The following is a 21283-nucleotide window of genomic DNA, read 5'->3' on the forward strand; positions in this document are numbered from 1 at the left end:
AAGACTAGCCTCCAAAATTTCAGCTGCAAAAACTCACATCAGGGTTCTGTTAATAAGTGTCTTTTAAAATATTTTCACATAAAGCCATAAGTTTTAATTGACATAATTTTAAATATATTTTAATAATGTTAAGAATTATTTAAAAGAATTAGAAATAAAACTTTTTTTTTCCTGGTGTAACTTAATCTTCAACTGCCAATGAACTGTAGCTCAGCTCTTGGTTACAATTTTCTCAGTCGCAGTGTCTTACTCCTTGGAGTTCTTCGGCTAGTCAGTGTGTTGCCACCTATAACTTGTAAAGCAAGCAGTTGTTTCTGAACATGTGCAATTTTCCCAAACTTGACAATTCACAGATCTTTCTCACTTTTACTTTTTTTAGGCAGGTATAATTGTCATTTCATTTTACTCATGCTCCAGCATGTTCCACTCTTCAGGGAGAAATTCATGGACTTAAAAAACATCTGTAGGCATACTTTCATATCCCACTGAGTAGAAAGTCTGGAAATGGGAAGTACCTTGCAGGATGGAGCATCAGAATGCAGTGCTGTAGAAATCATAAGAATGTATGTAGTCCATACAGCAGACAAGATAGAAGGTATTGTTAAGTTGAAGGGTACAGAATAGGGGGGAAGTCATTAGAACCTTGTCTTGAACTGCCATTCTCACTGATGAAAAGCATCTCATCAAGTATCTTCCTTAAAAAAAAAGAATAGATTATTTAATATACATGTCATTTTATGTCTTTTGACTTAGTTTTACATCTAGTACATATACAGACTTTAGAACAGAATACAGTAAACAGAATTACTGCTTAGTTGTCATTTTTCCAAAGGCATAATGCTTGTAGACTATATTCCAGTATCCATGATCTGAAGTGATGCAATTTACCTTCTTCCTTTTAGAAAACATTCTTCTGTCTCTGTGAACAATATCCGTCTCTTAAAAACAGCTTCTATTTAGTTTTCTGAATCTAGGATTTGTCTTTGTATGTAGTTAGAATATGTGAATTCTTTCATATTCAGTAAGTAAATTCACTGCATTGGAAACACCACCTTAATCCTTGGATGCTGAGCAGTTCTTCACAGACCTGACTGAATGTGGATTTTCAGTCTTTCTGTGGAGACTTCAAGTTCTGGCTATGAAAAGACAGCGTGTTACTACCAGCTTTCTGTCCTCACTTTCAGAGAAACCTGAGTTGAGAACTCTATCACTCCTACTTCTACTATAAAATTTACATACGGTCTTTGCAAACAAAGAGGGTTAGGTAAGGAAATGGAACATAAATCTGTCTTAACCTGAAGACAAACAATTGAGTTCATAGTTACTCTCCCCCTTCCTCTCCAACCACTTTTGTCCGTCTGAAGTGGCTGTAATTAATAGCACTCATTTGGGTTTTCAACTGCAGTGATCAGACTTACCAACTTACTTTCTTTGGACTCTGGCATTCCAGCTCCTTTCATGAACCTCCAGCATTCATGGCTGATGTAAATAATAACATCAATGTCATTTCTGACATGTGATCCATACTAGGAGCAGATCATCCCCTTTTTTAATCCAGTGCTAGTAATTTCTCCTGTTCATCATCAGCTTATGAGGAGCTCAGGATTTTTGTGTGATTTTGGGGTATCAGATACTTTCAGCTATAGCCTAAACCTTTAGAAGCCATTGTGCTAGATGGTTAAACAGAATCCAGCTCATCTGTTTCTTAGAGAACAAGCTGACATAGAAGAGGACTAAGATGGGGAATCATTCAGAATTTCTGTTCCTTTTAGGTACCTCTGATTCAGTATGGTCTTAAAATTCTTAGAAGAAAGCCCAATCATGACAGACATTTGTAAGCTACTGATTCACCTGTGAGTGGCAAGTATCCCTGAATTTTCAAATGCCAGCTTTTCCCTCCTGTAAGGAAAAAGTAGTATTTGACTTCCACAGTGTTGTAGGGCAACTGCAAGTTTGTCAACAAAACCTGATCAAGGCCTAAAGCATATGATTAAGGAGTAGTTAGGTTAACCTTCTCCTTGCAACTACTGATCTGAAGTTAAATGGTTCTGTAGATCAGATGATGTCCCCTTTAACTGTAATTCAATAATCTAATACTTTTGTAGTACAGTCAAAAGTCAATTCAGGCTAAGAACTTTCAGAACAACTGAAATGTTGCACTAATTGTTCTTGCACAAACCCACATGAGGAGTGGGCTCCTTAAATAGTGTTAGACAATAAATGTAAGTGCTTTGATATTCAAAGACAGACATTCATTTTCTCTCTTGAAGCTAAGGAGTGTACATGAGATGCAGTGTGCTCTCATAATTTTGCATGGCATCCGTTACAGGCAGTAAACATCAGTCGTCAGGCTGAACATACCCCTGGTTTTGCCCACTATGGCAATTCTTTACTCCGTTGTCATGCTTTACCAAACTGCAGGCTGCTGTGAATAAGAATAAAAAAGTCCCCAGAGATCTGGAATTCTTGCCAGCAGATAAACAACAAAACAACCTTGCTGGCTACAAAGTGGTTTAAGGTTGGGTTAAAGGCTTGACAAACACATTACTTAAATGAATCAATTACAAAAAAAGATGAGCATGACAATTTTTAGCAGTAGGAAAACTGTATGTGGTTAGGACTGCTTAAAAACCTCTCTTGTGAGGCATTGCTTTATGGTGAGGAGTCAATGCACTGTTCTGCCTGTATACTACCAGTGTCTGCAAGATATATTCTGAGCAGATATAAAGGAAAGACCCAGTAAATTCCCCCCAAAATAATTTAGGTACTAAATACAGATGAAAGATTTACCATGGTTAGGGTTTTTTTAGCACATGCAACAAAGTCTTACATGTCTTGGATTTTAATGTCTTGGCTCACACTATGATAACTGACACAAGACTGGTTTTGGTTACTGAGTCATTAACTAAAAAAAAAGAATAATAAAAAATCTGCTCCTTATAGATAGTACTAAAATAATTTATTAATAATAAAATTTAAGTACAGTTAAATTGGGGGAAAAAAACCCAAAACATGTATTGGCTTTGGGCTCATAATAATAACATTTTCTCCTGTTTTATGAGCCTCAGATTACCAAATAACCTTGACAGCTGAATCAGTGTTCCATGACAACAAGCAGGCCATTGATAAATAGCAACAAAACTATTAGATGTTGAATTTAAGAGATGAGTAATAGAGAAGATAAATTATAGGTTTACCATTTGACAGACTACAGCTTGACAAATCTGTGCTAACCTACATGTGTGTGTATGTGTGAATGTACAAAAGAGAGAAATAGAAACTTTTAAAGACAAAGGTGAAACCGACATGCCATGAATGTTACAAAGACATAAATATTTTTTTTTCATAGCAGTTAAATTCCTAATGTCTGTTATCAAATACTTAACAAATCATCTGTAAGTACTTGAAAAAACTACCACTTGTGAAGCTGTTTTTCTGGTTTAATTTTCATTTTTAATTTTAAGCACTGTAAGGTAGAAAAGAAGGGGAATTGCTGGTACAATCTTTAAACTGACCCTTGCAAACTAATAAATTCCAGTTAAAATTCAAAACCAGCAGCTTAAAAAGTTGCCAGCAAAAGCAAGAGTATATTCTGCTGGAGCTGAAAAATCTCTTCTGGGCCTTTGGAGAGCAATTTGCACTTCCTAGGAAAAACGCAACAACTGCATTTTGTCCTTTTCCTGTAATCGGAGTGGTAATGTCAGGAATTATTTTACTTAAAATTGAATGTCATGTATTCACTTACTTTAAAATGATAGGAACATAGAGGAAATCTGGGTCAGTGGCCACTTGTGTACGGAAAAAGACATGATAAGGACGAGCAAATGCTTCAGTCTTTCATAGGGGATAAATTCTCTAACATGAGCACCATGCTTCCAGGCAGAACGGTGGGCCTCCTGTCCAGACATTGATCCAGCAGCTTTTGACTTACTGCTGTAGACTCTGGTGGTTGCAGTAGAGTGGGATTCTTGTGCTCCCACTTCCCAGAGCAGATCTGCAGGTGGCAGGTGGCAGCAGTACTCCCACACTGGTCTTGACTGTGGTCTGGTAACATCTGAGTTTGACTGTCTTTCAGAGTTGTGGTGAAAACCCAATGTGTTTGATAGTTGTTATGCCAGCCAACAGTGATGGTCTTATAACATTATGTTACTAGAGAAAGATTGTACTTAGTGAGCAAGAATATAGCAATCAACTTACTGGCTTGCCATGTTTTTCCTTACTTGACTGGAAGATGCACAATAGTCAGACAAATTACAAAAGCTGAAGAGCTAGATGAAGTTCTGTGACCTGTGTTGCACAGGAGGGCATACTAGATGATCTAATTGGATCTTCTGTTTTAAAAATCTATTAATTATGCTTGTGTAAGAAGCAGCTGTATCTTCGTCAAAGTGGAATTAAACTGGAAATTCATCCTGCCCTAAACACTCTCACAGTAACTACTGGAGGCAAACTTGAAGCTTGACAAATAAATAAGAAAGATCAAAAGCAAACCTAGTGAAGGTTTTGGTTTATACAAACAATTGTGTGTGAAGGGTTTTCAAACATTTGTCATTTATTCAATTTTCATGAAACAGCATGAATGGTATGAACTGATGTTCACAAATATGAATTAAGAAACTCTTGATTGTATTGTCTTAGAAATAAATTATGCATATTTGTCCACACTACATCCATCCCTAATGTCTGTTATATGGGCATCATTTCCAAGGGGATGCTTATACCATTGTGATTCTGACCTTTAATGTGATATTCACCTTATCCTCTATTTATAAACAGAGAAATAACATATAACAGAAAAGCCATAACATATTCAGCTACAGCAGGTGCTTAGCATCCAGTATTCCTGATGCCCATAGCATTTTAGCTTTCAGAAGATCAAGAATATCCACTGTGTTTAGGATGCATATGGTAGAATTTTAACATTCCCCCTAAAACACAGATCTTCATATTTCCATGTCCTTCATGTTTGCAATGATGGATTGCCAAAAAGGTGCTTAGCCAAAAAGGGTTGTTTTTTTTTTTTTTTAACAAAAAGCTCAAGTTAGTCATATGCTTTCATCCAAGACAATTGGAACCTGAGCCAATTTAGTGCAAATAAAATACCTTGGAAGGATTAATTTATGCTGTCGAGCTTGTAATATGTGTAATCAATAGGAGTTCTCTGCATACACGGATTTTTTGCAAATCTTGCAGCTGCATCAGTGAGCCAAATGCAAAATCCAACACCTAAGGGCATCATGTAGATTTGTAATGCACCCTCAGTGTGCCTAAGGTCGAGAAAACATTGAGTGGATTACACAGATTCATATATGTATTTTTTTCATCTATGACAGATATAATATGAGCCCTAGTATTGTTAGTACATAAATTTCTTGGAATACAGTGTGTGAAAGAACAATGAAATCATGCCAAATCAGTCACACAAAAAGTTATTTTAAAAAGAAGGTTGAAGGGTCAGGCCTCTTTAGTGAGGTGTCATATGATGGAACATGTATATGCCATACAGATCAGAGGCATGGTGGCAAAGGTTTTGCTAAGTATCTGTAGAAGATAATTAATACACAGACCAATATGTGGATCCTATAGGAGCTCAAAGAATTATATCAAATCTGCTGAAAAGCTTCTTCTTGCCCTCTCTTCTCATGTCGATCATCTGAAAGTTAGGCATCTAGACTGGGTAAGGCCTTTCTCGTGGAGTGTCTCACCCTGTTTACCAGATCTAGTTTTTAAGTGGGCTGAACTACCCTGTGGAGGAGCCTTTTTCCAGAGTCTATATAAAGGCCTGGGAAAAGCTTAAAGTAAATATTTGTGGCTGGAGTTAATGAAATGAAACCAATTCTGGACTGATACTGAAAGAGGGACCTGTATTGCAAAATGTTCTGAAGGTGCAACGTGTTTCACACAGGTTCTGTGCTGTTGAACTCGAAGTATGTGCTTGGGTATCCATACTAATGTAAAGGTAATGAAGGCAAAGGCTCCAGATGTTGAAATATAACTAGTTTTATATTTTTCCCCTTAACTGTTTCTCTGGATTATGAACCCAGACTAAAATGTTTTTCATTCTTTCCTTGGTGTATTTGTTTTACTGTAGAGCAGAACTTAGATTAGCATGTTTATTTAGAATTAAAGATGTTGGGTTATGGTTTTTTTGGGTTTGCCCTCCTCTGCATTCCCCTTCCCCCAGATTTTGGCAGCAGCGAAAAGAAATGGGACTTGCCTGTGCCATGAACTTCGAGTACATGAGCTAAAATTAAATATCCACTACACACAACTTGATGAAACTGCAAATGAATTAGTAATTTGTCAATCCCCACTTTTATACTTAGAATTAAACTAGAGGACGGTGCTATATTTTAAAAAACTTACCCCTCACTTCTCCCACTTTTTTCTCTATCATTGGCATTTGATCATTGCAGTGCCTACAAATGCTCCATGGCTAAGAAGAGAAAAGCTGAAGAACAGTTATCAGGTGTTCCCGTCAACAAAAGGAAGTCCCTGTTAATGAAACCCCGCCACTACAGCCCCAGCTTGGAATGCAAAGAAGAAAACGAAGACAGGACAGATTTACAGGAAGAGATCAGTGTCCTTGAAAGCAGCTCAACTTCAGGTATTTGTGCAGTGTGGCTGCGCTTGAACCTGAATTCCAAGGGAAGGGAGATACGAAACAGTATTTTCAAAAAGGACGCAGAATGTGTTTGACTTCTAACAGAGTAGGAATGGCGTGTTTCTGTATAGGTTTAACCATCATACTTCCAATTATTTTGTACAATCACTCCTCCTGGGGTATAGTAAATGCTTTGTAGGATTTGTACAGACACAAGTACTGCAGCAGGTCAGATATGGAGCAGCATCTGTTTCTCCACTAGCTCTGTGAACAAACAAGGTTAAGCCTACCACTGAGAAAAACACATTTATGAAGAGCAGATTTTCACTGGAATACATAGACCTCTCAGGAAGAAAAAAACCCAACCCACTTAGCAAAACATTGTTGACTTTAACATTTAGCAAAGCAATTTCACATGTGTGTCTGCTATGTGTGTTCTGTTTAACACGATTATTAGACTCAGCACTTTCATACTTGCTATTCCAACTCTGCTAAGCCAAACATATACAACAATTTATAGAAACTTCTACAACCTGTATGCTGGAAAATATGAAAGAAGATGGGGAGACAGATATAGCTACAGTACATCTTTATTGCTCTTTCTTTCTAATACATGTTTATAAACATTCAAGATGAACAAAAAAAATCAAACTAAATTGACTGTCAGATATTTGTTTAAGAAGTCCTGCACAAATCATAAATCAGGCAAGTGAGAAGAAATCAGTGGAATACATTCTGCATTTTTTTTAAAGGGAGGAGTCATCAGTAGATAGCAAATGCCAAGATAAAAACGATGTGATCTGGCACTGGGAAATTAGTGATCATAGATAATATGAACAGAGAATGAACTTATATTCCACTTAGATGCTGGCTTATACTGGAGTTTAAAGGTATTTTATTTTCCACTCAGTTTCTTCTTATCAAATATTTTGGAAAGATAGGGTGCTAGATAATCTCATCTAGGCTCCCTTTCCCATAAAATGTTGGACCAGATGATCTATTGAGGCCCCCCCTAGCCTGGGCTGTTCTGTGATTCTATGATGAACTGAGATTAGGAATTTATATCTTTATCCACTCTAAAAAGAATTTGCTTCAAAAAAAAAGCAAAATAAACCCCACAAATTTTATACATATGAATAATATAAAACACATAGAAGAAGAAGAAGAAGAAGAAGAAGGCTGTCTTTCAAATTAAAGAGTCAGATCCTGTTTCTGCCAAATTCAGGGGAGGTCTTTGTGTCTTTTCTATACAGCAAAGATTTCAGCCAGTTGTGAATTGTAAGCCTTCTAGAGGAAAAGTCTTTTCCAGAGGTCTGCATCCCATCAATGTGAAAGGCTAGAAGGGAGCTCCCTCTTCAAACAGACCATTAATTAACATGATACCAAATGTCTCTCTCTTTTGGATGACATTACTAAGCTAAACTCATCGTGAAAAAAGCTCTATGGCTCCCAGTGCCTATCCAGCCTGCGAGGAAGATTTCTGTTTCCTGAAAGCAGAAGGGGAGCTGTTTGAGTAAGAGTTCCAGTATGGGATGGGGTTCTGTTGTTTTGGGGTTTTTTTTGTTTGTTTGTTTTGTTTATTGGTTTTTTTTGTTGTTGTTTTTTGGTGGGTTTGGGGTTTTTTTGGTGGTTTGGTTGGGGTTTTTTTAGATATATAGGTATTAGCTACTTTCTTCTTGAGTGGCCTCAGCCTGGTTCCTGGCCATCTAGAACTGCCCTCAGTAATGTGTTTTTCTTTCACTTGTGTCTGTCCTTTGCACAGCTTGCAGAACTTGCTGAAGAGGAAGTAATATGATGGGTGTAAAAGTAGAACTTTTTCCATATACGTATGAATATAAAATATTTAAGTGATTCTTTTTTTAAAAAAGGGGCAAGTGTTGGGCTAGGTCCATTGACGTAAATGTAGGGGAGCCCTATTTATGCCTAGCCCTTCAGTCAAAATAAAAAACCCCACTTTCCAAAAGATTTGATACCAGTGACATTTCTCCCAACTTGCTTGTGTCAATAACACAATCTATCTATCTTGCATTAATTTTGCCAGCTACAAAACAAAGTTCAGCTAAAGCATACAGCTGGTCTGGGTATGTAGGTCTATTTGTGATTTCTTAGTGTAATATTGCTCATTTCATTATGACCTCATGATTCTTGTCTGTTAATCAGTTAATGCTTCAGTTCATGGATTGATGCAACTGTAAACTAAGCTGAGTTTTGATTACTTTTAAAATAAATTTACAGCCTGTACAAGTGAAAAGCAAAGCTGGAACAGCTGAACCATTAAGGCTGGTTCAACAACAAATTTTTAAACATGGCATTTTTAATTATTATTTAAGCAGCAAAAATCTGGTATCATACCTTTACATTATTTTTTGTCTTTCGCACAGATTAATAATGGAAAAGACCTGTTATAACTATTATCAAGTTTTGTTTGGTTTGGTTTTCTTTTGAAGGGTGGGAGATTTCTTTTAAAAGTAGAACTTTTTAGTTTTTGAAATGACCCACTGATGGGATTCTGTTTTTTTCCAATTGGCAGAAGAGCAAATAATAAAAATCCGTTTAGCTAAAGTTATATATAGAGCCAAATCATCATTCTTACTATCTGAGATGTGAAAAGACAGCAGACTTTTTTATTCAGAATGCTGCAATGTGTGTGGTACTAGACCAGCTGCTAAAAAGTTACACTAAGGTTTACAGACATTTTTTAATAACACAACTTTATGCACAGAGAGCACAAGGCCACCTCTCCCTGCATGAGTCCAATTTTATGAAGAAGAATAAGAATTAATCAATATTTTCTTTTAACATATAACAAACAGTTGAACCAAACAATTATGTAAACTGGAAATGACCCAAAATGCTAACAGTTTGGCAGCAGTAAAGTGAAATGCATTGTGGTGCACATGTGCATTTTTGTCCCCCTTTTCCCCTCCACAATAATCTGCACTTAATAGGAATATTTTAAACTATGTAGCTAAGCAACAGAGGTAATTGTTGCTTTCTAGAGCTTTTGTTAGGCACTCTAACACAGCCCAAATATGCATAATTAGGTATAATGTCTATAAATCATTATTGTACACATGTGGGTAGTTAAGTGGATTGAGAGAATAGTTCAATGAATTGGACGTATTCACTGAAAATGCTTTTTATTTGTTTTCTGTAGTTCATAATACTTTAAAATTATCATAACCCTTTACACTTTCTCTTAATAGCTCGCTGTGTTATTGAGAGAAACTTCATTTGCATTTTAGACTATGCTTAATTTATTATTTAAACCTGGAGTTCTTCTGATTCAGGAGAGGACAGGCACATCTTATGAAATAGTCTGTGCTTGTTTATTCATCCTCCTTTCTAGGAAGTAAAATGTTAAATTTTTCAGTTTATGTTGAATAGATCCCAACAAAAGAATGTACCCTATAATCAGCATTATTGAAGGGGCTAGTGTTGTGACTAAATTCTTCCCTTCATCCAAAAATGCTTTTAGTTACTATGGCAATATTTACTTGATCCTGGCAAACCAGTGTTGATTTTAGAGAGATAATTACCAGAAAGGAAGATGATGGAGATGTATTTTTGAGTGTCCTTGTCAGAGGAAATGTTTATAAAAAATTAAATGAGATACAAAAGGCGTATTGTCTTCCACACTGACAACCTCTCCTGCATGCAGCCTCTGTTACCTGCTGGCTGCTGCTTTTCTTCTGAAGAAAGATGTTTATAAAGACAAGATGCACTTCAGTGGTGTCTTTAACAAGTCCTTTATAAGTCTGTACATAACAACCATTTCTGTTTGCTTGTGCATGACCTGATCTATCACTTAATGTGACAATTGCAGTGGTGACCAGGAGCTTGCCCTTTGTGAAGTACTGAGTTTTTTTCCCTCACAGTTTTTCATGGGATGTGGGGTGACTGGGAAAGCAATTAGGGCTCATTTGGAGAAAATATTTGGGACTCTTAAATGGAAGAAAAGTGAAAATAGATCAGAGAAATTTTAAAATGTGTGTCTGTGTGTGTGCTTGTGTATATATATACATAGATACATATGCATATATTATAGAGATTTCGTGTGTGTATATATGTATAGTACCTATCTATATATGGCACATTATATTTATATGAATAGATATGAATTTGTATGTGTTCTAAGATAATGTATGCCTTCACCAGCAGTGAAAAATGGCAACATATTTATTTCTTATATCACTTTGGAGCTATAATATAAAGTAGATAAAATCTTAGAAGGGCTTTTCCTGATGCTACAAGCAGTCGTTTCAAACACAGTCTTGGAATGAATTCAGTCATTTCAGAGTACCTTTGAGTAAAGAAACGGTGATTGGTAAGTAAATATCTTCATATCGTTTCTACAAGATACAAAAAGCAGTTATTCTTACATAATTTTCTATTGCTGTTTTTCTCATGCAGAGGAAAGTAGTGCAAAATCATCTGAGGAAACTCCTCATTCAGGTGGGCAAGAAAATTCCAGTCAAAGAAAAGATAACTACTCCAGCTATCAAGATGTTGTGGCCAAAACTTTGATGAACATGGGAAAACTGGCAAAAGATGCACCCAGTCAAACAGTGGCAGAAAATCTGAATGATAATGGCATTCAATCCTTAAAAACAGAAAGCGATGACACTGATGAATGTTATATGATTAACTCAGCTGAAGGAAAGGAAAAAACTGTTATTTCTGACCCAAAATACTGTTCATCTGAGGAAAATGAAAGTAACTCTGAAATTATGGACAATGAGTGGGACAGCTCCTCAAATTTCTCAGAAGAAACTAGTGTAAAGCCCCATGTAACTCAGAAGTATATTGTGGAGTGTAATCAACCTAGCATCCTGGAAGTTCCAGAAATTAAGAAGGAAGAGGTAGAATTTGGCCCTTGTGAAACACTTTGTGACTCAGAAACAGAGCAAAGAGCACCCCAGGAGTCTCACCCAGATCCTTTCGAGAAGAGAATTCAGAATCCCTTCCCTGAAAGTGAAGACGATGACAATGAGTGCCTGTCAGAAACCACAGAAGTCTCAATTGAGCTGGACAAAACAAAAGGGAACTTGAGTTTGCTAGAACAAGCAATCGCTCTGCAGGCAGAGCAAGGGCATGTGTTTCACAGCACCTACAAGGAACTGGATAGGTTTCTTCTGGAGCATCTAGCAGGGGAAAGGAGACAAACCAAAGTTATTGACATCGGTGGGAGACAGATATTTAGTAACAAACGTAAGGAAGTATTTTTGGCTGTTCTTATTGGCTTAAGCATGTATCCTGTGACTGATAGAGGATTCTGAGCTGGGTTTTATAGCAACACTAAAGAATCTGGAATTTAGCTGGTAATTTTGTTAATTATGTACCTTCACACTAGTGCCTTACGTCTAACCAGGTTAAATGCTAGGTACTTGGCTTCCTGTCAAACCACCATGCAAAATGATCAGTAATGGGTACTAAAAGGGCTGTGTACCTGGCACGGACACTCCTTCTCTTCCTTTTCCTCCTCCTCTGCCTCCTCCACCATAGGGTGCTAATACAAACCTCCTAAATTTCAGCGGCCAAAAGAGAAGGCATTAAAACGGTGCTTAAGGAAAGGTTAGGGTGAAAAGTTGGCCAATTCCAAACATACTACCTAATTCCTAAGCCATGTGTTTTCTGAGTTCAGTCTACTTCACGTATCAACATTACATTTTGCTACAGCCGGCACTTCTGAGCCAGGAAAGCACAAGCCATGCTCTTCTGCCTCATTCTCCATCAGCAGAATTACCAGTAAGTTCCAAAATCTTTATTGTTTCTGATGGTTTGTGGCATCCTACAAAACTGTAGGAACATTGCTCCATTTTCAGTACTTAATCAGGCTTCCAGAACTAGAGATTTAAAAGATTTGGGTTTGATTTGTGAACTGGGCTGTCTCACATGAAACTCCTCAATTGACAATAATTACAGAACATCAAGGGATGTCATTTTATAAAACACACTCCCTGCTGTAGTAAGTAACAATACATTAATCTGTCCTTTGACTTTTCCTTTTGGACTTCCAAATATACTGAGGTCACCCCAGCACTGCTGCAATTTCTGCTTTTGGTAAACTAAATGTACAGTGTTACTTTAGAGCAGTCCCTGAGGACATTGCAAACATTATAGTAGTTTAGTTATCTAAAATTTTAGTGTATGAGGTAACTGACAAGTTTTTTTAGGAGTTGCGTCTATAAAATATTTCCTGTAGTAGTTAAGAATATGCATGCATTTTTCTGACTCAAGCAGTCTTTTCATTAGCATGTCTGAAGCTGTACATGCACAGTATTAGTCTACCTCCTTGCTAAACTACATGAACCTTGATTTGCTCAGATGACTATGGTATATGCAGGAATTTCACAGATACCTTTTCTTATCCTGAGACCAGCCGTGTTCAGCAGGTTCACATTGGTGCCAATGTGACTGTCCCACAGCACATGTAGAAAGGAGCAGTGCTGGCAAGCATGGCAGAATCTGGCCCTTCCTGGTTTGCCTCATATTATCAGTTGTAGTTCGCAGGTGAGTTTGGATCCAACACTCATGGAGGAACAAACTAGGCTTTGTTCAGGTTGTATAAACAACATATGATTCTAGTCAGTGTGGTATCAGGCACATAATCTTTTCAATTTACGTAATTAGCTGGGGTTTATTTCTAAAAAATCCACCATTGAATCCATCAGCTCTTAATTTTCTTTCTTGGATGCTACGTCAGAAAAAACATGGCTTAAATTTATATTTTTCCATCTTTTTAATGATAAACCTTTCCAGTTAGTGGGGGGGGAAATAAAATCATATTTCAGGGTCCCTCTATTTCCTGTCCACTATTGCAGCACTTTCCATTTGCAGTGATTCTAAAAAGCATATGGCCTCCTGTTGATGCTCAGTCTATTTTCTTTTCTCCCTATTTCTTTTCTTTTTTTTTTTTTCTTTTTTTTTTTTTTTTTTTACCTAAAAGTGTGCCAGGAAGTTTAACCCTCAGCTGTCTCTGGCAATGGTGTCCCTAAGAATGTCCTACCTCTCGGTTCAACAAATGGAGCTTGAAGGAGGCTTCTCCCTGTGCTGGCTGCAGCTGTTTTCTCCCCCAGCACCGAATGCTGTTGGCAGCCAATCACAGATGGAGCTAAAACCATCCTCAGCAATTTATGCGGCCACTTCCTCCAGATTTCTCACAAGAGAATTTCTGGACCAGAATTCGTTCCTTGCTTGCCCAGACTTTTGATCCTGCATTGGAAATCAAATAAAGGCTTTCTGACCAGTGCTTCTTGCACGATTCTAGGTGCTTGATACAAAAACTGGGAATGCGCTGCAGCTGTTACAGAGTGGTAACTGTGGGGCTGGGCTGAGACCTTGCCTTTGAAAGGGTATCGGCTGCTCCATGTTTTCACTGTCATTGTGGGCTGCTCCACAAAGCGGCATTGCCATGTGTACCAGAGGGAGCTGCTTGCCTTGCCTCTCAAATGTAAAGTGGCATGTATTCAGTTTCCTAACAAAGAACCTACAGCCTAGAGATCTGCGATATTTAAGGAATAGCTTCTGGTTGAAATGCTTTTTGTTTGTTTGTTTGTTTGTTTCACACCTCAGCTTTTATTTGGTTGTCCCAGCTTCCTGGAGTCTGACATTAACAGAGTAAAAGATTGTTTCTGCTTTTTTATTTATTCCTTTATAGATCTTGCTGTTGGCTGATGCTGCCAGTTTTCTGGCTTACTGGATTGTGGCTTCTGTCCTGTTTGAGGCTCTGAATGGAGTAAATGACACTGCAATCCTAAAGCTATATAATTTAGCACGCAAATGGCGTATTGGGAGGGGGGAGCCATTGTCTAAAGGACACAGTGTGAAAACCTAAACTGATGCTTAAATTACATACGATTCTGTTAAAACTTTGTGTAAGAATTATATCTGAAGTACAAAACAGAGAGCATCACACTGCTAGGATCACTCAGCTGAGTGCAGACAGGGGCTAAAACCAAACAAAATCCTTATCTGATTTCTCTGCAGATTCACCCAGGCCTGAAAAGAGAGAAACCAAATGTCCCATCCCAGGATGTGATGGCACAGGGCATGTGACTGGGCTGTACCCTCACCACCGCAGTCTCTCAGGCTGTCCACATAAAGTTAGAGTGCCACTAGAAAGTGAGTATCATCACTCTGCAGTCCAGAATAACAACTGGATCTGGCCCGGTATTTTGGGTAGTGTGTGCTCATGCTGGAGAAGGAACCCACTTTTTGTGGGTGAGATGACAGAATGAGGCTGAGAGGGGAGCTGTCACACCTTCTTTGCCCTCCAGCTCTTGGTCACAAGTCCTACTTCCACACATGTGAAGCTCAAGTACCCCTTAGCAGTACTGCTACAAACAGCAGTAGGCTCCTCAGGATCAGAGCCAAACCATCCCCACCCTGCCAGCAAACCTGCATGCTGTAGTCTGATGAATCTTCAAGATCTTGCTTGCCCACGCCTTTGCTACACAAATCACCTGCTTCTTTCAGAGCTGTGACCTGATTTGCCATAATCACACACCGAGGCTGCTGGTTTTCATTGCCAATAACCGAGAGGCCTGGGCATGCTTATTCAGAGATGTTTCCAGTGTCCTTCTCACCACTGAGCTCAAAAATGTTACTTCCATCGGTACATCCCAGTGTTGGTGCATAGCACATCCTTCTCATATGACTGTATCGTGCTAACTCTTTTATGCCCAGTCCAGCCTGAATTTCCCTGCTTATTTCTAGCTGTGCTTATCCGATTACATTGGTTTGTGTGTGTGTGTGTGTGTGTGTGTGTGTGTGTGTGTAATCCTGCAATGTGATGCAATGAAATGCTGCATAATAAGCCAAAATCTAATGTGAAACTATTTGTTTAAACAACCTAGTTAGATTGTTTTTTGTGGTGGCATGCATAACAACAAATGAAAAAGATATTTGCACTTTACCAACGTCCTGTTCCTAAGTGTAGCTCTCCCCTTTTTTAAATCTAGGACTAAATTTTAATTGTGGAAACATCTGCTGGGTTAAACAGGCTGCTGCATTTGGAAGACCTTAGCAACATTAACTTTCTAGAAAGTTAAAATTAACAAGTCCGTGTTAACTATCACACTTCTAATCAGATGTGTTCTATTCTGCTGGTAAAAAAGAAATTGAAAAAATATAATTTGGTTCCTGACAGAACAAACCAGTTGACTGAACAGTCAGCTTTTTAGAAGCACGGTACCCTCAAAGGGGTAATGCTGTACTGTAGTTATGAAGGCAGATGTACAAAGACATATTCTGTTTTACACACACATGCATCTCAGTCTTACTAAAGATGATCCACATCAAAGGGCATAAGAATGTACATGCAAGAAGCTGTAACCACTGCTGAGAGTATAAGCCACTGTTTAGGAGCATGACAAATTGGTCTAAAGTAGTTTCAGCACAGCTCAGATGATCAGAAGGTATCAAGGTTCAAAAGGGACGTACTCAGATCAGATCATCTGACACAGGTGCAAGGTATAAAAGGACTCCCTGTACCTCAGAGCTTGCCCTCCTTGAGGCAGAGAGCAACTGCTGCTATACGTAGCACAACTGTGGCCCGGGTCCTTTATCACCCCCCTTTTCTAGTCACCTGTGTTAGTGGTGTATGAATTGGAGGGCAAAGGGCTTCATGATGTAGTAACATCCTTGCTACTTCCATCTTTGTTCTTTTTAAAGTCCCTAGGAACAACGAAGTGCATGTGGGAAGCCACACTACAGCAATACAGGGATAAACTGGTATGTGCCAGAGGCACCAGTGTCTTGCTGTGTTGTAGGTCCTTTGCTTCTCCTTTTCTTTTGTGGTCAAAATGTGACAGAATTGAGAATCTGAGTCTGAAGAAGAAATATTCATGTTCCTTAATAAATGTATTTTTAATCAATGCATGTTATTGTCACCTTTTTTTTTTTTCTTATTCCTCTTTAGTTCTTGCCATGCATGAAAATGTTTTGAAATGCCCCACCCCGGGATGCACTGGAAGAGGACACGTCAACAGCAATCGCAACACACACAGAAGGTAGATCAGAAAAGTTCCTGTCCACTTAAAATCTAACATGTACTCAGCAGTAAACTGATGGTCACATCTTGGAATTAGCTGTTATATATTACACTGCAGAATGCCTATGAACTGCAAGGGTAGCCTGTATTATTTATAACCAAATCATTGTGTTTAATTTCATTATATAAAAAATGGCTGCAGCACTGAGGACGGCAAATTCCACTAGTATTTTTCACAGATGAGATTTTCAACTACAGTTTCATCACAGACCTCACTGTGAAACATCATCATGTGCAAGGCATAGAAATGAACAAATGCATTATTATTGCTACAACTGGAAAACCCAGCGGGAAACCACAGCATCTTTGCTTTGCACCACTTACATGGTAGTCCTTGGCAGGAATGTCCATCAAGGCACATTCCCTTTTAGCAAACCAGAAAATTTTAAGTGGAATATTTTAGAATCTGTGTAAAAACTAACTTCATTTATTACCCTCAGGAATATCATCTTCCTGCTTGGAACACTCCTGTCTGTTTAACTTGCTGCCTGCAGAGAGAAAGTAAAATTGAGAAAAGCCTTCCAGACAGGCAGCTGGGGTATCACAGCTGGGCTGCAGGTGAGGCAGAGAGCTGATGCGCTCCGTCTCCAGCAAGCCACGGCTCTCGGCATGGCTCTTGTCAGTACTGCTTTCTGCTGGAAGCCAGCAAGCCAAAATATTCCATTATAGTGCTTCTGGAAAAATAGAATGCCAATATTACAATCAGACTTGGGACATAAACATTTCAAAACCATTTTTTTTTGTTGAGCTGAGATTTTGTGGGATTTTTTTCTTTCTGCTGCTGATTGATTGATTGGTTATTGCAGGAGCACACTAAAATCAAGGATTATCATGCTATGTTACTATCTTTAATTAAAAAATTAGCCTTTAACCAGAGAAACTACAAGTTCATCTACAGGAATGTACAAGGAACCCGTCATCTTTGCAGCACATCAGCTGTATCATAAAAAAACCCTTGAATAGGATAAGAGAACATGTTCTAATCTAATAAAGCAAATAGGAAAAAAAAAAAAAAAGAAAGCACAACTTGAAATGACAAAATGTGTTCTTTGGTAACAGTCACTCACACACCCCTGTTTTCTTTTTCCCCAATTCACTTTCCTTTTAATCAGCAGGAGGTCTATATGCATGGTTTAGCTGATAAAGTAAATGTCATTTGTCAAAAAATTTACTAGTGACTTGCCAGCCACAAAGCATTAAAGCCAAACTGTGGAAAACTCCTACATGATTCACTTTCCAAATATATCACCTCATATACACAGGTTTCACAGTTTTACATTAAGGATTGAAAAACAGGTGAATCTGAGCTACAACAGCAGCACTTCCCATAGATGCACAGGGCACCAGAGGTGTCTGAGGTCAGTGGGTTCCACAGCACACACTCCCTTTACCTGAGATTTCATTTTAATGTTTTTTGTTTTTTTTTCTTCTTGTTTCTTTTCTTCACCCTGATTTTAAACAGCCTTTCTGGTTGTCCAATTGCTGCAGCTGAAAAGTTGGCAATGTCCCAGGAAAAGAACCAGCTCGAGTCTCCAAAAGCTGGGCAATGCCATGATCAGACTCACAGGTAGGAGCTTTCACAAACTAGTCTCTGAAGAATTTCTGCACAAACTCGGTCAATCAACCCTCAGGTCTTTCCCCCATTTCAGATTTCAGCTACAGAGGTAACTTGGTTTTCCAAGATGAACCTCTGAAAAGCTAAATAATTTGACTGTATCTCAAAATTAGCGAGTGTCTTTCTGCTGGTTCTTGTGCATGTGGCTGACATTTAAGACAACAGACGCATCTTTTGAAAGGCAGTCAGATATGTTCTACTAAATCTTATTTCAACACAAATAGCCTAATCGACGGTTCTCAAATGTCCTTCTCCCGTAAACCAAATCTCCTATCTTTCTGAAATGTTTTAAACAATTTTCTTTGACATTATTTCACTTTTAGCAGCTCAGTCCCTATTTATTTTGTGATTCTTTTCAGATTCTTTTCAGAATCTTGCAGTGATCCAGTAAGTAGCATGCTATCTGAAAGGGTTGAGAAGTCTGCTCATTCTGTTTCTCCACCACCGAGTAATTCATATTTTGAGTTTCTTTATTCTAAGATTATTGGCTTAATTAGTTTAATTTATTTTTCTTACAATGGCATCAAAAAGGGGAAACATCTTTTATTGCAATTGTATTTTGTTTGAGAGTTATATGGACCCTACAGACATGCATAATTTGCACATCATTGGCACCACGACCATTACAACCTATTATATTCAGGTCTATTTGGGGACACTTTAATTTGTGGATTATTGACATGATCAGCTCTAATGGTTCCTTCAGAGCCATTACAGAATATTATGTCCATGTGTCTGCCAACTGCACGTGCCTTAACTCTACATATGAAAAGTCCTTAGGAAATTACTAAAGACAAGTAGTTACTGAACAGTAACTAAATGGAATAATACAATATAAATCATTCGTTCCTCCCAAATAACAGAAGCAATTATTTTGGACCATCTCATATTATATTTATACAATACTCATTCACAGTAAAGTGAGGACAATAGCGATCCATAAAACTGTAAGTCCTCTGACTAGCAAAAATCCAGACAATTTTTAGAAATAAAGGAAGCACCATGCTACAGTGGTAATCTAGACGAAGTCAGTATCTTTCTTGTAAATAACCTTCACTGTTACTAAGGAATATTAAAGTTTTTTTATGTCCTCAGCTTGAGAACTTGAATGAAGTCAAAGTACTCTTTGACTGCTAGGTCAGCCACCATATTTATGTCATTTATTTCTCGTATATACCTACCAGTAAGTTTTACAAGAATAGTACCCTTTCTGATACTGAGATAGAACTGCATCCTATTTTTCAAGAAAAGTTAATTTAAAGATATCCTTATATTTCTCATTCACTTTTTTCCTCCTCTCTGCAGGACAAATTTAGCAAAGCAGCCTGAGGTATCTCAATACAATTACAGAGCTTCACAGCCAGTCACTTCCTCGAGAGCCACACTGGTGAAAGAACAGGAGAAGTTTGGAAAAGTACCATTTGATTATGCCAGCTTTGATGCACAAGTCTTTGGCAAACGCACAACAGCACCTGTGGCACAAGGACGAAAAACACCCCAGTTCCTTGAAGGTAAGCTTGACATTCCATTGTCTCTTGTAAAATAAGCAAAATGTCAATGACTTTTTTTTTTTACCTTTTTTTTTGCTTTTTCTGCTTTCAAACTTCTAGAATTCAATAACTCTCTGTAGGAAGCATCTTTAATCACATGGGGACAGAATGCTAAATATAATCACTATAGATTATATATAGTAAATATAGATTGCTAAAATGCTTAATAATTTTGTAAGAGCAATTATCAGGGGAAAAGATGAGTAAAAAGGAAAGGGTTATGTCTTATCTGTTACCTTCTTCCTTGACTGAATTGTGACATCTTTATGTGATGGGATGCTGCCATGAGAAGTCCTATGTAATGTGTCTGCATAAGATGTAATGAAATATAACATAAAGAAATCCAAGTTAGTTTTTAAAGGCATTTCAGATACCTTTTAGATGCATTCATACAGGTATTATATTATTCCTCCTAGATGACCATGTGCCTCAGCTGCATTACTTCTAGGCCTGGATTGAATTTGCTTTAATATCTCATATTTCTGTACTACATCATATTTTGTAGTGCGGAAATATCCAATGCATCAAATTGTTATCAAGGTTCTTCTGCTTGCATCACTTACAGGTTTGCTGAGGTACTCCTCTGTACAAATGAGATACCACAGTGCAAACACATCATTATTGCAGATGCCCTTCACAATCTGCATGGGAAACTTCAGCAAGATTCTGCCATTGACCATTATAAAATACTCATATTTCAAAGAAAAAAAACAACCTGTTGCCATGAGGGAACTGGAAAAAAAGGGTGTCATTGCACCATATTTGGGTTCAGAAAGAAAATTAATCCAAAACAATGTTACAAAAGACTCTTTAGGTGGTTTTAATTTTGTTCATGGCAAAAAATTTAGTAAAAGAAAACAAAATGCCTCCCATTTATCCCAACAAAAGAGAATATTCGTGGTAAGGTGAACAGAAAAGCAGAAAATTTTATATATGAATAGATACATATATAATAAATTGTAATATACTTCTAATACTATAGAATATTATATATGTTTATATATTTATAAAATTTATGTATTTATATATTTATCTGTGTGGGTGTCTGAGTACATACACACACACATGATTGCAGGTATCTATGTGTTTGTGTATATGTATAAATGCCCCATTTAAAATTGCAAATGAAAAGTAGATATTTATCTGGCCTGGAAAATAGGCTTGTTCAAATGAAAGCAAATATGTGCATTGCCAGCTTCTTGGGTGGCAGATTTTTCAATTTTGTTTGTAAAATTGAATTTTCCCTATTAGCTGTCTCTTTGCACAGATGTATGTCTATTTCACAGGTTCATTTCAAGGAAAAAATGATTGAAATGTTTTTATACAAATGAAAATACATACATATGCAATTTATGTATAATGTATATCAGGGCTGAAGTTTGCAGCCTGTTGTTCTTGCAAAGATTGCAGTGTGCAGCTATTATTTTAATGGAAAGGTGAAAGTAAGTGGGCAGGTGAGT

General features: G+C 37.6%; 1 protein-coding gene across 4 annotated transcripts in view; it reads left to right on the forward strand.

The window, feature by feature from the left end:
* Nucleotides 1–21283, forward strand: part of ST18 (ST18 C2H2C-type zinc finger transcription factor) — a 101107-nt gene that overhangs the window by 43539 nt on the left and 36285 nt on the right. For all 4 annotated transcript variants that reach the window (XR_005103400.1, XM_037381781.1, XM_037381779.1 and 1 more), the window contains exons 5-10: nucleotides 6417–6607; nucleotides 11018–11815; nucleotides 14594–14728; nucleotides 16527–16617; nucleotides 18121–18225; nucleotides 19579–19784. Coding sequence is in view for 3 of the 4 variants with exons in the window: in XM_037381781.1 (XP_037237678.1) it covers nucleotides 6417–6607; nucleotides 11018–11815; nucleotides 14594–14728; nucleotides 16527–16617; nucleotides 18121–18225; nucleotides 19579–19784 (1526 nt within the window). In the remaining variant the exon portion in view is untranslated. The remainder of the gene's footprint in view (nucleotides 1–6416; nucleotides 6608–11017; nucleotides 11816–14593; nucleotides 14729–16526; nucleotides 16618–18120; nucleotides 18226–19578; nucleotides 19785–21283) is intronic.

Source organism: Falco rusticolus, chromosome 3, assembly GCF_015220075.1.
Source record: "Falco rusticolus isolate bFalRus1 chromosome 3, bFalRus1.pri, whole genome shotgun sequence".
Classification (NCBI taxonomy): domain Eukaryota; kingdom Metazoa; phylum Chordata; class Aves; order Falconiformes; family Falconidae; genus Falco; species Falco rusticolus.